At 38.1% G+C, this 17310-nt stretch overlaps 1 protein-coding gene across 16 annotated transcripts in view; it reads left to right on the top strand.

Moving 5' to 3' along the window:
- HUWE1 (HECT, UBA and WWE domain containing E3 ubiquitin protein ligase 1) overlaps nt 1-17310 on the top strand; it is a 166495-nt gene that overhangs the window by 19422 nt on the left and 129763 nt on the right. For 15 of the 16 annotated variants that reach the window (XM_047843222.1, XM_047843221.1, XM_047843236.1 and 12 more), the window contains one exon: nt 12572-12640. The exons of the other annotated variant lie outside the window; for it this stretch is intronic. In XM_047843222.1, the coding sequence (XP_047699178.1) occupies nt 12596-12640 (45 nt within the window). In that variant the 5' untranslated portion in view covers nt 12572-12595. The remainder of the gene's footprint in view (nt 1-12571; nt 12641-17310) is intronic. 16 annotated transcript variants of the gene reach the window in all.

Raw genomic sequence — 17310 nt, 5'->3', positions numbered from 1 at the left:
TTTTGACTTTTCTTCCAGTAGCATTTCTCAATTTCTACCTTTAAACTTAAATAATCCACAATGTACGGTAGCAAGTAAATATGTTACTGAGGTCTCTTCTCTCCCCATACAGATACATCTTTTGTTAGACTATTTTTAGGCATTAAACTTAGCTTTTATTTAGAAATATACTTAATCTAGCCTTTTATTTTTTTAATTTTTTATGTTTATTTATTTTTGAAAGATAGAGACACAGCACAAGCAGGGGTGGGGCAGAGAGAGAGGGGGACACAGAATCTGAAGCAGGCTCCAGGCTCTGAGCTGTCAGCACAGAGCTCGACGTGGGGCTCAAACTCATGAACTGCGATATCGTGACCTGAGCCAAAGTCGGATGCTCAACTGACTGAGCCACCTAATCTAATCTTTTAATCTAGCCTTTTAATAGGTTTGTGCCTCTTCTACCTTTCTTCAGGATATGGGACTAGAGGATTTTATCCAGGAATACAGAATTCCCTCTTACACAGAGGAGGTTTAATCTTGAGAGATGCTGTATATTTCTTTGTAAATCCAGGGATATGAGACAGTTGGAGCTGAATAATGCAAAAGGGTTGGAATTCTATTCTTTGGTTTCCTGTACTTTTTGTATTTGACAGTAGCCTATCGTGGCTTTAGAGGCAAAAAACATATGCCTGTGTTTCATTAAGTGAAAGTGAAAACAATGTAGTCATTAAGCAGGCTATGTCTTGGAGATCTTTTCTGTGGGGTGATGGTTCCTAATGTTTCAGGTCATAGATCTCTTTAAGAAGCCAGTGAAAGCTATAAACTGTGTTCTCAGAAAAATACCAACATATGCAGAAACTTTCCATAGAACGTCAGAATTATTGTGGGGATCCCTTGGTATAGGACAAGAGGAAATGTTTTGATTATGTCCAAATTGCTGTGTTGTTTGTTTTTATATTTTCGTGGTATATGTTGATCCAGATATAAAGCACTATGCCTGCAAAGTGATACTGGGCTAACTGTTTCACTTTTGCCGAAGCTGTACTCTGCTTTACGCAACGTGAATCTCTAAAAACCCAAATTTTTAAAAAATCAAAAGAATTGTGGTTGGTGTTATATAAGGATTTATTTTATGTATTCTGTTGCTCTCTTGTAATTGTGTTTCTGGCTTTGCTTTGGCCACCAGGAAGTTGTAATTTCATTGTGCATTTTCATGTACTTTTTGTTGCTTTTATGTGATCATTGCTTCTAGTTTTCCTTTTTCTCTGATTTACATTTCTGAACGCCTGGCTATCTCCTAGCACCTATTGCAATGCCCTGTGTGTAGTGCATTCATACCTATATGTTGAATAGAATATATGCAGAATAAATGAATTATAAATTGGTTTCCTCAGTTGAAAATTTCACCAAGAGTGTGACTTGGATTTTTAGCTTCCTTAAACATTTACTGGATAGTCCTTCATGTATTATTCTAATAAGTGACGGTTCCTATTCTGGTGACAGTAAAGATAAATAGACACAGTCCCACTCATGCAGAACCTACCCTAGTGGGGAGACTGACATGTAAATAAAGAGGTGTGTTGATTGAGGATATATGCAGTACACAGTGGGGGCACAAAGGAGGGAGTGATCAATTTTACTCTGGGGAAGAGGGTATCTGAAAAGGCTTCATAGAAGTATCATTTAAGCTGAGCTCTAGGGGATATGCAGAGAGCAGCCATTTTAGCAGAAAGCACAATCTGAATCAAGGTATTAAAAGTCTTGAATGTTAGGGGAACTATAAAAAGCCTCGCATGGTTAAAGCACTGGGGAGCCAAGGGCAGTAATATGTAATGTTGTGGCCCTGGTAAGAGAGGTGAGCAGGGACCAGGTCTTGGATGCTGGGTTAGGTAAGGAGTTAGCACTTGATGATGTAGGTAGATTTTGAGTTTGAGGAGATTGCTCTGGTAGTGATGTGGAAGATAGAATGGAGGGACCTGGCAGGATAAAGTCTTAATTTAAATTTAATTTATGAGATTTTCAAACATGTACAAAAGAGAATAACATAATGAACCTGGGTGTACCTGTTACCCAGCTTCAGCAGTTATCAACACATGGCTATTCTTGCTTTATTTATACCCCATTCTTTTAAAGAAAATTCCTAAGTGAGTTACAAATAGGCAAAGCACAATTAATACTATCTAACAAAGCAGCTCTTACATCTGGCTGTGCAACTAGATCACCTATGTAGCTTGAGAAAAAAGTTCCCACCTCCTATTTACTGAGTCAGATACTTGTGTGGCCTGACATTTTTAGTTCTTAAAATGAATCTCAGATGATTTTGTACAGCCAGGGTTGAGAACTCTGGATTTAATTTTTAAGTAAATTGTTTTTAAGATAATTTTTAAGCAGCTTGATTTCTGGCAGATGTTTTTTCTGAACTCAACTGAATGTTGCCTGTGGCCCTTCTGGGTGAAGTTCACCTATTAGAAAGTGGCACGCTTTTTTTACGGTTAAGTTCTTAATATTAGTTTGAATAGAGAGTATTAGTTTAAAGGCTGATGTCTTAATTTTCGGTAGATGTGGGCAAGACTGAAAGAAAACGCATTTGCATCTTTGAAATTGTATATGATGAAAAGGAAATAACTATTGTTACAATTGATCTCTTACACCAAATCCAGCCACAAGTAAGGAAGGGGATGTGAGACAGATCAGTCTTAGAGAGTGTACTAGGATTATTCCAGAGCAGTAGTTGAAAAGGCATAGATAGACAAGGAATCTCTTCCTGTCTTCCTTAATTTACATAATTTTCATGCTGGCATTACTCTTTGGTTTTTTTTGGTCATTGTTGGGAATGCTAAGAAGGGGCTGCTTGGCATGCTGCCATTTCCTTTCTTCTGGCGAAACTGATCTGTGACTTTGGTGAGCCCTGTTTTGTTGCCTGATTTTTCTGATGCCAGTTTGTCTCTATTAAGTAATTGGGAGTAATGACCAAAAGGATAACTCTTAGATCTGCAGCTTCCCAGGGCTGTAGGGTAGAGCAAATGTAGGGGATGCATTCTCAGACACCATTCTTTTCTTTTTAATTTTTTTAAATGTTTACTTATTTTTGAGAGAGACAGAGCATGAATGGGGGAAGGGGCAGAGAGAGAGGGAGACACAGAATCCAAAGCAGGCTCTAGGCTCTGAGCTATCAGCACAGAGCCCAATGCGAGGCTTGAACCCACGAACCATGAGATCATGACCTGAGCTGAAGTCGGACCCTTCACTGACTGAGCCAACCCAGGTGACCCTCTCACACACCATTCTTACCTCCAGAGTCGGTATTGGAGGTTTCAGATTCCTCATCCTTGGTATCCCTGCAAGAGATTTTTTTGAGTATACTGCAGAGCAAAGATATACACTTACTTGAGGTATATAGTGTTTACAGATTTTGAAGGAGAATCAACCAGGGTAATTTCCAGATTTGTCTTGAGTGAATAAAAGCTATTTTTTGGTTGCTTTATTACTACATTTTACTATCAGTGTCCAATAAAATCTAGGTTAGCAATCCTCAGGGTCATGTTTTATTTATATGGCCAACGATAGGGTTATTGGAGTCTATAGGAGGGGTTTGGCAGGATGGACTATGTATATAGACATTTTGTGTACTGTAGAGTTGTGGAGCAGATTTGGTTTTAATCCAGCTCTACCACTTACTGAGTATGTGGCTACTCTTGGCCTTAGTAAACTGGGAACAGTCTTCAAGTTGTTACAGCTTCATATAAGGATTAGAGATAATGCATAGTTAGGTGGTCAGTAAATATTAGCTGATGTTATTATGATGACACATGGGTTCTGTGATTATTTGTTGGATGGATATTAATATAAATAATCAGAAACTAGACTGGATGGAAATGTGCCCCCTTTAAGAAATCAGTTAATGTGCTTTCTGTGCCTTCCTAATCAAACAGTGTATAGCAGGCTGGATTTCAAGATTCACTTCACTGCTTCCTGAGATAATGGATGGTCCAGGCAGTTCTCACCTGAATTTTCTTTCAGAGACTTTTAGAGGCAAAGGCTTTTGCTTTGTGGTACATTGGAGGTTAGGGTTCTCTAAAGCATTTTTTGTTTACAAACGGCCATAATGCTTTTCCATGATTTCAAGGGGAATTTTAGGCTGACTCAGATTCAACCATACTCCCATACATGTTTGAACCATTTCTTAACCTACCAATACTAAATCAATAAATATTGAGTGCTTGCTGTGTGCTAAACTCCAGGATTAAACAGCAGAGTGTATAGGAAAGAAGCTCCAAGAGCAGGCAGCAGCCACTCCAGGGCATTTGTTTAGATGATATTGTTCTTAATTTGATTCATGCCATTTGGAATAGGGGCCACTCTTTTCAACCTTAAGAAAAATTGTACAGGGGCGCCTGGGTGGTGCAGTCGGTTAAGCGTCTGACTTCAGCCAGGTCACGATCTCGCGGTCCGTGAGTTCGAGCCCCGCGTCGGGCTCTGGGCTGATGGCTCAGAGCCTGGAGCCTGCTTCCGATTCTGTGTCTCCCTCTCTCTCTGCCCCTCCCCCGTTCATGCTCTGTCTCTCTCTGTCCCAAAAATAAATAAACGTTGAAAAAAAAAATTTAAAAAAAAAATTGTACAAAAGGAAAATTCTTACTATAAATGGATGCATGATTATAGAAAGGTTGGAAGGACCTGGAAAGCGTGAAGCATAAATAAATAAAAACCGTGTTATCATGCCACCTAGAGGCAACCACTGATAATGTATTTTTTTTTTTATCTTGCTCCCAGGTTTGTGGGGTTTTGTGTGTATGCTTGTTTTAAACTTCCTCACCCTTGTGGCAAACATTTTGTCATTAATAGGGACGTGATAAGTACAGGGTACAATGTAAGCACATACAGAGATAGTCAAGTATTAAGAGATTGGGGAGAGGATTGTCATAATTCTCGTTAGTACTTGTGCTTTCAAAATCCAGATAAGTGTTCATTATGTTAAGGTGAAATAGAGGTTTAAGGGTCCCCTACCCTCAACTTTCTTAGGGATTTTCTTTCTGTTACCTCCTCTTGCCCTCTACCTTTCAGTGACCCCATAATTCTCTGCTTGCATTTACAGTCACCTTTTCAGAAGAGTTTTCTACACGTTCCATCTATATTGCCTCGCTTTCCATTGGTTCCCTGACTCACTCCAGTCTGGCTTCCCTTCCCACCATCCCCCTGAAACTATTGTTGGTCAAGTTATCTCTACCCCCAATTTCAACATACATTTTTCAGGACATACCTCATTTCGACATTGGACACAATAGATCAGTCTGGCCATCTTTTGTCTTTCATGATAGCATAATGAACTAGTTTTGCTTCTACCTCACCAACCTCGCCTTTTCTGGTAGATTGGGGTGCCTGGGTAGCTCAGTCAGTTAAGCGTCTGACTCTTGATCTCGGCTCAGGTTATTATCTTGCCATTCGTGAGATCGAGCCTCGCGCCAGGCTCCACACTTAGAGTGTGGAGCCTGCTTGGGATTCTCTCTCCCTCTCTGCTTTTCCCCTTCCCTGCTTGTACATGAGCTCTCTCTCTCTCTCTCTCAAAATAAACATTAAAAAAAAAACAATGTTGTATCAAGTAGGAACTTAGTTCTGGGCCTCTTTCCTTCCTTCTTTTTAAGTCATCATCTCCAGACCCATGACTTCAAATACTGTCTATATGCTGACAGTCACAGATTTTTATTCTCAGTGTGTACTTCTTTCATGAACTTCATTCTGTAAATATTTGTCTACCTATCATGTGGAAGATGATGTGCTACATGCCAAGAGCTTAATACTGTAGAAAGTCAGACTAGTTATATTGATACTTGCTATGAGAGAAACAAGCAAGGTAGTGTAATTGAAAAATAACAGACCAGCTTTAGGTGGGTTGCCATGGGAAGCCACTTTGGGTCTTAAAGTCACTCCTTAAAGGGAACTAGCTGAGGGAAGAATAGGTGTGTTGGGGCAGAAGCATTCCAGTGGAATAGCAGTTGTAAAGGTCTAGAGGCCAGAAGGAACTTAAAGCATTCTAGAAACTAAATGGAAAGACTAAAGTGGTAGTGCAAAGAGGAGATTGGAGAGAGTTGCAGGAACTAAATCATGCCAGAGCCCTGAGATTCATGGTTAGAGTTGGGATATAATTTTAGGGAAACTGTTGAAAGGTTTTAAGCAAGGAAGTAACATGAGCTGACTTATGTTTTAAGATTATTTTTCCTGCTCTCTGGAGAATGGATTGGATGAAAGTGAGTATGGAAGTGAGATCAGTTATCCCTATTTCACAGTTGAGGAAACAGAAGTGCACAGAGGCTGATTGTCCATGTTCATACAGTGAGTAAGTGATACAGCAGGGATTCTAACCTGGGTTTCCTGATTTTGAGCCTGTTTTCTGATCTGGTGCTTCTCAAACTTTAAATATATTAATCACTTGAAGATCTCAGGGGCGCCTGGGTGGCACAGTCGGTTAAGCGTCCGACTTCAGCCAGGTCACGATCTCGCGGTCCGTGAGTTCGAGCCCCGCGTCGGGCTCTGGGCTGATGGCTCAGAGCCTGGAGCCTGTTTCCGATTCTGTGTCTCCCTCTCTCTCTCTGCCCCTCCCCCGTTCATGCTCTGTCTCTCTCTGTCCCAAAAATAAATAAACGTCAAAAAAAAAAAAAAGATCTCATTAAAATACAGGTTGATTCTTCAGCTCTGGGTGAGATTCTGCATTTTCAATAATTCTCAGATGATGTCAGTGCTGTTGATCCTTCAGCCATACTTTGAATTGTAAGGCTAACCTGCCACTATACTCAGCTGCTATTGAGCCAGCTTGGAAATTACTCCTCTCCCTTTAAGCTAATTCAGTATTGAAAGTCATTCTAAATTTTATCACCTGGAGGTGGTTACACAGAGTGAGTTGCCCTTTAAAGAGTGACTGCTCCTCAGTATATATTAAGTGAACACTCTTGCCTTGATGTAAACAAACCCTGTAAAACCAAGATTAGAAACCTCAAAGGTAAGTGAAGTTTGGGGGAAAGGAGGAAGGGAAAAAAGAAATGGTTAATTAAATAGAAGTGTTAAGTAATGTATAGCTGTGGATGGTGGTTCATAATTCATTAATTTCCTTAAAGTCAATCTTTAAACCTTATTTTAGGAAGAAATCTTTATTACCTGTAAAGATTGCTTGGTGCCCAGAGTTCTGGTCTGAACCAACAAAGGCAATAGGCCATTTCCAGAGATTTGTTTAGTACTAATTTCTTTTTGTTAGAGGCTTTTTTATGTAAAGGATTTTAACTTGTTTAACTTCTAAGCATTAGGTAGAACTCATTCCCTGGTCATTAGTATGATTTGACGGTATTTCAGTTTCTCACATTGTGCCCCAGCTTCCTGTCTTGCAGTAATTTTCTGAATAGGATCTAACAGTGTAGAAGAATCTGTCACAAATACATGTTTTCATCTGCAGGAATTTATTGTAATAAAACTAGTAAAATGGGGCACCTGGGCGGCTCAGTTGGTTAAGTATCCGACTTTGGTTCAGATCATGATCTCACTGTCTGTGAGTTCGAGCCCCGCATTGGGCTCTCCACTGAGCGCTCAGAGCCTGGAGTCTGCTTCGGATTCTGTTTCCTTCTCTCTGCCCCTCCCCTGCTCTCTCTCTTTTAAATAAATAAACATTAAAAAAATAAATCTAAAGCGAACAGCATGTTATTAAAGCATGGACTTGGGAGCCAAAAAGGCCTAGATTTAAATCTTGGTGCCAACTAGCTAGACAAGCCACTTAATTTCTCTGAGCCTTCGTTTTTCTATCTGTAAATGGGACAAAACTTGGTTTGAGTGGTGAGGATTGTATGAAAGACTATTATTATATGAAGACTCTAAGCAGCATGTCTCAAAGTTTGTTCTTTGGGATACTTACATTCATGGACTTCGAGTAGATAACACTTGAAAAAATTGTTCTGTGGCCTAATAAGTTTCCTTTACCCAAGGTTTCTTGGAGCCATTAGTAACGTAAGTCAGCCACCTAACTATTCTAAAGGAAAATTCCTTTTGTACTTCCATTTGTAACATTTCGCAAGTTACTGAAACCTTGTCTTCCTTCATGGAGCAAAATCATCTAAAATGCTTTAGGAAACACCAACCTGAGTATTGTCTGGCTTATAGTGAGTGCTCAAAAAATACTTTCCCTTCCCACTGTGAAACTAGCTTAGAATAACTAGGGGGAAAAAACTTTTGAAATTTTCATAATTGATGTCTCATGGACTGATACCTTTCTTTTTCAAACTATAGGTGTTTCTTGCAACAAAATTATATAAACAGGTTAACATTGCACTTGTTTGAGGGAACATGTGTGTTCATTCATTTGTTTTGGACTGGTTATTTAATTGGGTGCCTATCATCTGAATCTGTTTATGAAAAGTTTGGAGCCCAAACACTGGAAACTGAAAAAATACTTGCTCTCCCTGAACCTTGACAATTATGGCCTGGACTTACCCCTGTACTTTACCAATCAGATGCTCACACTTGGAACTTTTGGTGTCTAGAGCCATTGATGCAAATAACCTGAGACTGTTCAGAAATCATTCTGCCACCAGGGGTAGCTTCTAGGCATCCAGAGTCTGGTGTTGACAGTAGAGGCACCCCCAGCTAAGCTGTGCCTGTGGGAGGTCCCTTGGCTGTAGTCCTAGACTGCATAGCTTCCTTGGTTCCTCCCCATTTTCTGAATGTGGATCAGTAAGCCTTCCTGATGATTCCCTGAGCTGTCTGTTATCCTTCCATTAAATCAGTTTTCTGCTTTAGTTAGCCAGTCTATTCTCAACCCAGGCCCTTGACTGGTACAGAATCCTAAGTCAAAACAGCTGTAGTTAAAGTGAGATGTGTGTGAAGATTTGCCCATGACCTCATCTACATTTTCTTAAGCCATTAAAATACTTGGAGCTAAAAAAAAAAAATAGTTGCAGCTACAAGCTAATCCTGCTTTTGTTTTGGAGGGTTGTTTGGGTTTTTGTTGAATTTTGAGAGTTCTTTGTATATTCTAGATATTATATATAGTTTTGAAAATATTTTTTCCCAGTGAGTTCTATAGTTTAAGTCTGATCTGTTTTTTTACTTTGCAGTCTTAAATTGAGATAATCAACATACAACATTATAATGGTTTCAGGTGTACAACATAGTGATTTGATTGTATATGTATATATAGTGTAATGATCACAGTAAGTCTAGTTATAATTTTTTCTTGCATTGAAAAGTTTTAAGATCTTCTCTCATCAGTTTTCAAATATATAATACAGTATTAACTATAGTCACCATGCTATACATTACATCTTCATGACCTATTTGTTTTGTAACCAGTTGACCACTTTCACTCATTTCACTCACTCCTGCCTCTGGCATCTAACATGTGTTCTCTGTGAGTTTAGTGTTTTGGGAGTTTTTTGTTTTTGATACTCTGCATGTAAGTGAGACCATACCATATTTGTCTCCTCTGACTTATTTCACTTAGCATAATGCCTTCAAGGTCTAGCCATTTGTCACAAATGTCAAGATTTCCTTCTTTTTTATGGCTGAATAATATTCGTGTGTATCCACTCATCCATCAATGGACAGTTAGGTTGTTTCCATGTCTTGGCTGTTGTGAATAATGCAGTAAACATGGGGATGCATATGTCTTTTTAAGTTAGTGTTTTCATTTCCTTTGGCTAAATACTCAAGTGGATTGATGGATATTTTTAATGTTTTGAGGACCCTCCATACTGTTTTCCCATATTGGCTGCACCAGTTTACATTCCCACCAACAGTACACAAGGGTTTGCTTTTCTCCACAATCATCACATGTTTCATTTTGAGTTAATTTTTATGTAAAGTATGTGACTTAGGTCAAAGCTTATCTTTTTGCCTATAGATGGCTACTTGCTCTGGTACCATTTGGTGATGAAACTATCCTTTGATTGAATTGCGTCAAAAATCAGTTGGGCATATTTGTATGAGTCTATTTCTATTCTTACTGGTATATGTGTCTGTCCACCTCCAGTACTACATATATTGTCTTGATTATTACAGGGTGGTATACATATGAATGTCATAAAATCAGAGAGAGGGATTCCTACTTTTTCAAAATTATTTTAGCTATCGTAGTTCCTTTCAGCTATTGTAGTTCCTTTGTCTTTCCATATACATTTTATAATAATCTCAGTTTATTTAAAAAAAAAGAATCTTGCTGGGATTTAGATAGGATCTGTGTTAAACCTGCATGTCAATTTGAGGGGAATTGCCATCTTTAATATGTTGACCCATCTTAATCTATGAGGATGGTATATCTCTCCATATATATAGATCTTCTTTGATTTAAAAAAAATTTTTTTTAACGTTTACTTATTATCAAGAGACAGAGTGTGAGCATGGGAGGGGCAGAGAGAGAGGGAGACACAGAATCCGAAGCAGGCTCCAGGCTCTGAGCTGTCAGCACAGAGCCCGACGTGGGGCTCGAACCCACAAATGGCGAGATCATGGCCTGAGCTGAAGTCAGATGCTCAACCGACTGAGCCACCCAGGCGCCCCCTTCTTTGATTTTTTTTTTAAATCAACATTTTATGGTTTTCAACATACAAGTCCTGTACATGCTTCGTTAGATTTACACCTAAGTATTTCAAGTTTTGTTTTGAGCAATTGTGAGTGGTAGTGTACTTTTAGGTTTGGAGTGTATGTGTCTATTGCCAGTATATAGAAATAGATTGATTTGTGGATGTTTATCTTATATCCTGCAACTTTACTGAGATCATTTATTCTGGGAGAGGTGTTTTTGTAAGTTTGGGGGATTTTATACTTAAATAATCCTTTGTCATCTGCACATAGGGAGTTTTGTTTCCTCCTTTCTGATCTGTGTACCTCTAATTTCCTTTTCTTATTGCAGTGACTAGAACTTCCAACACTGTGTTGAATAAAAGTGGTGAGAATGGACATCTTTACTTTGTTCCTAATTTTGAAGGGAAAGGCATTCAGTGATTTGGGTTGTATGGTGTTGGGGCTGGCTGCTACTTCCTGCAGCAGAGTTAGTCTTATAGCCTCCCAGCAAATGACTGCAGCCACAATAATGTGATAGCCACTTGCTTTAGGTAATGAGTATGAGAAGTTTTGTGAGAAAAATCAAAACTGAGTATAAGTAGCTCACTTAACAGTTTTTACTACATGGATCGGATTGTTGCCAGAATCCTATTGGCCTCGTTTTAGATATTTTGGAAGTTGTTGGCAGCTGGCACTTGGTTCATTTTTTTTTAGATGCTGAGGTAATTTTTTAAAAAGTAATTTGGAATCCCATATCTTAAAATGTGAACCTTAGAGGGAAAACATTTTTTTTCTTCCAGGAATGCATTTTAGAATATACTCTGGATGTTTGATCAGTTCTTCCTGAATGCCCATTGGTTGAAGAGATACCGACCATGTAGGCAAATAACACTTTATTTCCACACTACTGAGTATGTTGGACTAAATCTAGGCCAGAAGCTGCCTGAATTTTATACCTGTGCTTGGTCAGCTTTATATTATGACAGCCTTCTTGGGGAAGGGACACTCACCTTCAGTTACTGCTATGTAGCAAATACATTATTATCAGGAGAATCTTTGGTATATAAAGAGCTTTCAGTTCACCTCTACCTCTGTCCATGTGTCCTGGCTGCTAAGGGGAGAATCCTTTATTTCTTCTTGTGCCTTGGTCAGAGCATCTTGAGGGACCTGTCTACCATGAAAGATCACGTAGGTTTATACTAGGGGTTACCCACTTTTGTGCCTTCCAAACTGAAAGATCTTAGTAAAATGATTGTGTTCTGTGCTCAGGAAATTTCTAGTGGGAGTCTTCTATCTCATTTTCTAATTAAAAATTAAAGTATTATGCTGCCTTTGTTCTTATAACACAACTAATATATTTTTATTGGTTAAAACAGTAAAAGATACAAAGATGCATCTACATAATCCTTTTGGTCAGCAGTGAGTTAACATTTTGATGCATACCCCTTCTAAGTGGTTTAGATAGGTTTATACTATTTGTTTTGTAATTTTTATTTCACCATGAACATCTTTCTGTTATATAATTGGGTGCAGTGTTTATAACAATTGTGAAATATTTCATTTTAAACCAATCCTTTTTGGGCGTGTGTTCTTTTCCAATTTTTCACTATTACATATGGTCATGGAGTATAGGTTTTTATGGTTAAATATTTTGTGCATCCTTATGATTTTCTTTGGCTAAATTCCCAGAAGTAGAATTGCTAAGTTTTCCAGAAAACTGCAAGGATATGGTGAATTTTTCCATCCTGAGGTGTGTTAAAAACATTGTGATCTTTTATTTTCAATTATGAGTTTGAGAGGTTTGTTTTTAAAAAGCGCTTTAATTTTGGCTTAAATTGATTAGTCTTATGCAACATATGGATGTGGGCCAGTTTTATCTGGAGATATTCCTTATCCTTCCCTACCTCATAGCTGTGCCTGTGAGTTTGCGTAGCATCATCATAACTCCAGAGTTTTTGCTTTAAGCATTTTGCATGCTCTTCATTCTATCTTATGTCGAGCATGTAGAGCTCAAGATTGCAACTTTAAATTCTCACTTTTTTGGGGAATTTCTTTTCAGATCATAAAACAGAAAATCGAAAACATGAAAGTAGACAGGACTAAACTGAAAAAGACACCTACTGAGGCTGTAAGTATCCAAAAGTATGGTCTTATTTTTTTCATTTTAGAAAAAGTTCTTGCAGACAGTTCACCATACTGACCTTCCAAATACATCATCACTTATATAAACAAAGTGCAATAAAACAGCAAGTTGTCTTGAAAAAGTCAAATTTGCTTTTGAACTTCCCTTGTTTAAAAAGGCAAATAAGCAAAAGAGAAGGAAATAAACCATTAAAAGACTCTTTATAGAGAATAAACTGAGGATTTATGGAGGGGAGGTGGGTGGGGGATGGGCTATAAATGTGTGATGGGCTTTAAGGAGGGCGATTGGCATGTTGAGCACTGGGTGTTATATGTAAGTAGTGAATCACTAAATTCTACTCCTGAAACCTATATTACACTATGATAACTAACTAGAATTTAAATAAAACTTTGGAAAAAAGTGAATAAGCTAGTCACCAGTGGAAAGTAAGCACTAAATTGTTGTAGCTGTATGTACCTGAAGTAGGCTCTCTGGCTGCTTTTCTTATGCACTGAAAGGCAGTATGGTATAATGGAAAGAGCAGGTGTGGATTCAAATTCTGTCTGTACTTGTGTGGTCTTTCTCAATTTTGTTTTCGAGAAAATTAAAGTAGTAACATGTTTCTTAACTAGATTTCTTGTGGGGCCAGTGGTGTAGCTTTTTTAAATCATGGATTCTTAATCATACAGTTTAGTTTAACCTGTATTAATCTGTGTGTTGGGTGACCATGTCCTAGCAGCAGAAATCCTAGCTTCAGTCCAGTATTCTATCAGCTGTCTTAAACTGCGTTTTGAGGTTAAGAAAGTATTGCCTTGTTACGACTCTCCTGTAGACCCCGTTGTTCAAGGAGCACAAGTTTTGGAATTAGACATGAGTTTGAATCTTACTAGTTTTTGTGGCTAAGCATTTATTTGCTCACCTGGTTTTCACAGTGGTAAAACAGGGTTGATAATTCTTCCCTCCTTGGTATGAGGCAGATGCTTAGCAAAGGATTTGGCACATAATCAGTTTATTTGCTAAATACAGGTCACTTGGTTTTTAAAAACTAACTACCTGGCAAGTATCACTATGGATATCGCTATTAACAGTTTGCTATATTTCTTCTAGTCTTTAAAAGATTATTGCATGGACATTCTCTGCCCTTTTTTGTTAAGTATTACACTGATGAGTGCGAGAAATGCTGTCTTCCCATACCCTCTCTAGCATTACAGATTATCTTTTAAATTTTTGTTAATAAGGGGGGGAAATATTACATGGTTAAAATCTGCATGCCTTAATTAAATATATTTTCAAGTTTATTGACCTTATATTGGTTATCTGTACATGCTATACATTTTTGTGTTTGCCGTTGAAATGTCAGGTTGTTTCTTCTTGAATGCCGTACATAATGAGTATATTCACTTTCATAGCTGTTGCAGATACATTTGATTTTGGTTTTGATGTGTTTTGGCATCTTGGATTTTTAAGTATATTTTTAATGTTTATTTTGAGTGAGAGTGCAAGGAGGAGAGGGACAAAGAGGGAGAAAGAATCCCAAGCAGGGTCCACACTGTCAGCAGAGAGCCCGATGTGGGACTCGAACCCATGAACCACAAGACCATGACCTGAGCCAAAATCAAGTGTTAGATGCTCAACTGACTGAGTCACTCAGGCCCCCCCACTTTTAAATATATATATATATTTTTTTTAATTTTTTTTTCAACGTTTATTTATTTTTTGGGGGACAGAGAGAGACAGAGCATGAACGGGGCAGAGAGAGAGGGAGACGCAGAATCGGAAACAGGCTCCAGGCTCTGAGCCATCAGCCCAGAGCCTGACGTGGGGCTAGAACTCACGGACCGCGAGATCGTGACCTGGCTGATGTCGGACGCTTAACCGACTGCGCCACCCAGGCGCCCCTTAAATATATTTTTTAATGGGCATCTTGAATTTTTGACATTTATGTACTCAAATTATTTTGGAAACTAAAGAGCAAATAGAAACCTTGTCTTAAGAAGTGACACAAATTAAAACAGTAACATCAGTGTAAGAAAATAACCTAGAAAAGGATCCTAGTATTCATGTGCATAAGAACGTAACATATGATAATTTAGGAATTATTGGTTGTTAGGGAAAGGCAATATCAGTCAAGAAATGGTTTCAGGACAATTGTTTTGACTTTTGAGGGGTGGGGACTATTATACTGAAATAAATTCTAGATAAAAGTCAAATATTTTTAAAAGAAATTCACATCTAGATTATAGGTGTAAAATATAGATGGATATTTACCTAGTCTTGGATGGAGATGTCCCTTCCAAGCATTAAAGCAAAGGAGAAAAAATAATGGAAGCATAAAGTAGTATATCCAAAGAAAAAGGCACATGACAAGCTGGGGGAAATATTTGTAACCCAGTATTCAGTTGACCCTTGAGGAACCCGGTTTTGAACTGCATAGGTCTACTGATATGTGGACTTTTTCCAATAAATTCAGTACTGTAAATGTATATTTCTTATGGTTTTCTTAAAAATTACAGCACTTTATTTTTTCTAGCTTTATTGTAGGAATATAGTATATAATATACACACCAAAAGAAATATGTGTTAATTGTGTATGTTATCAGTAAGGCTTCTAGTCAACAGTAGGCTATTGGTGGTTAAGGTTTTGGGGAGTCAAAAGTTACCCGTGGATTTTCTACTGCATGGGGGTTTGTCAGCACCCTTAACTCCCATGTTGTTCAGTGAACTGTAGTTAATATCTTTAGTAGCTACATCAGTAGGAGAGATGAATATTCCAATGACAAAATGGGCATAGATCATTTCAGAAAAGAACAGATTCAGTAAACTTCTAGAATAATTTAACGTAGATAATCAAAGAAATGCAAATTAAAAATTTTTTTTTCTTTTATTACCTAATGGATTGTTAGGGATTTGTTCTTGGGGTGACACCTATATACAAATTTCTGGCTCACAACATTTGATAGCTACTAATTAATTACTTAGGACGAACTCCTGGAATTGGAATGTTTAGATCATAGACCATACATTTTTAAGGCTTAAAGATGCCTAGTTTCCTTGAGCAACATACTCAATTCTCTGTACTGTGGTTAATACTAGATACTATTTTTAAGAAGGATATTTATTTATTTGTGCATGCATGCATGCCATTTGATCCCTTTACCCATTTTCCTCTCCTGGCCACCTCTGGCAACCACCAGTCTATTGAGCTTGGGTTTTTATTTTGTTTTTTTGTTTTTTGAATTCTGTGTATAAGTGAGATCATAGGGTATTTGTCTTTAACTTATTTCACTTAGCTTAATGCCCTCAGGGTCCATCCATGTTGTCACAAATGGCAAGATTCTGTTCTTTTTTATGGATGAATAGTATTCCACTGTATATGTATACTACATCTTCATCCATTCATTTAAGATGGACACTTAGATTGTTTCATATCTTGGCTATTGTAAATAATGTTGCAGTCAACCTGGGGCTGCATATATCCTTTCAAATTATTGTTTTATTTTCTTGAGATAAATACCCAGAAGTGGAACTGCTAGATCTTATGGTAGTTGTATTTTTAATTTTTTTGAGGAATCTTCACACTGTTTTCCATAGTGTCTGCACATGAAAGACATTTATTGATCACTTTGTATATTAGCAGCTGTGCAAAGGATTTTCCCCCTAGATTTGATATCTTTATTGGAGCAAATCAAAGTGAACCTTGGCAATTAGTACACAGCCATTGAATTGGCAAATGCTTTCTTTTGTATTGCCAGAAGGAAAATAATAATCAGTTTGTATTATTGCATTTATGCAGCAGGAACAAGATGGTAAAGATACACTTTTGTCCCTGGTGCATTCTGCAAACTATGGACCTTGATACAGCTGATAAAACAGAACATTGTGCTGACACATTACATTGATGCCATTAGGCTGGCTGAATCTTGTGAGCAGAAAACACAAGTACCTTAGATGCCTTAGGCATTTGTGTACCAGAGAGTGCCCTTTGAAGCTTGAGGGCCTCCCACATCAGGAAAGTTTCTAGGGGTCCAGAAGTCTGGGAAATGTCAAGATTTCCCTTCTAAAGTAGAGATAAATTGCTGCACCTTGTACCATGCACCATGAAGACAGAGGAACAACGTATGAGGTTCTCTTTGGATTTTGGAAACACCATGTATCAAATATGGGCTTGGTGTTTTGATTCATTTGCTGGATAACCACTAAAGTAATAGTGAGGTCTGGATCTAGAAAAGATTCTGCAAAAGGTTCAGGCTATGATGCAAGCTGCCCTACTATGCGGACATCTTGACCTAGTAGATCCAGATGTCTGATTTAGGTGTCAGCCAAAGATGCCTCTGGCAAGCCCTGATAGGGGAAGTGCAGCTAAGATTCCTAGAATTTGGCAATACTATTACCTGCCAACAAGTATTCTGACATTCAGAAAAGCAGTTTCAGGCTTGCTACTGGAACTTGATAAAAACTGAATGCCTGATTATGAGATACCAAGTGACTATAGTATTCAAATGTTCATCATGAATTGGGTGTGATCTAACCCACAAAATCATAAAATTGGTTCTGCATAGCTGCAGATTAGATTTGAAGTGGTATATTTGATACTAAACTTCAGTAGGTTCAGAAGGCACAAGTGAACTACATGAGTAGATGGTTTAGATTCCCATGTTATGTTTATCCTGCTTCAT

This window comes from Prionailurus viverrinus, chromosome X (assembly GCF_022837055.1).
Source record: "Prionailurus viverrinus isolate Anna chromosome X, UM_Priviv_1.0, whole genome shotgun sequence".
NCBI lineage: Eukaryota > Metazoa > Chordata > Mammalia > Carnivora > Felidae > Prionailurus > Prionailurus viverrinus.
Note: the sequence above shows the minus strand (reverse complement) of the source record. Positions and strands in the feature narration are given on the sequence as shown.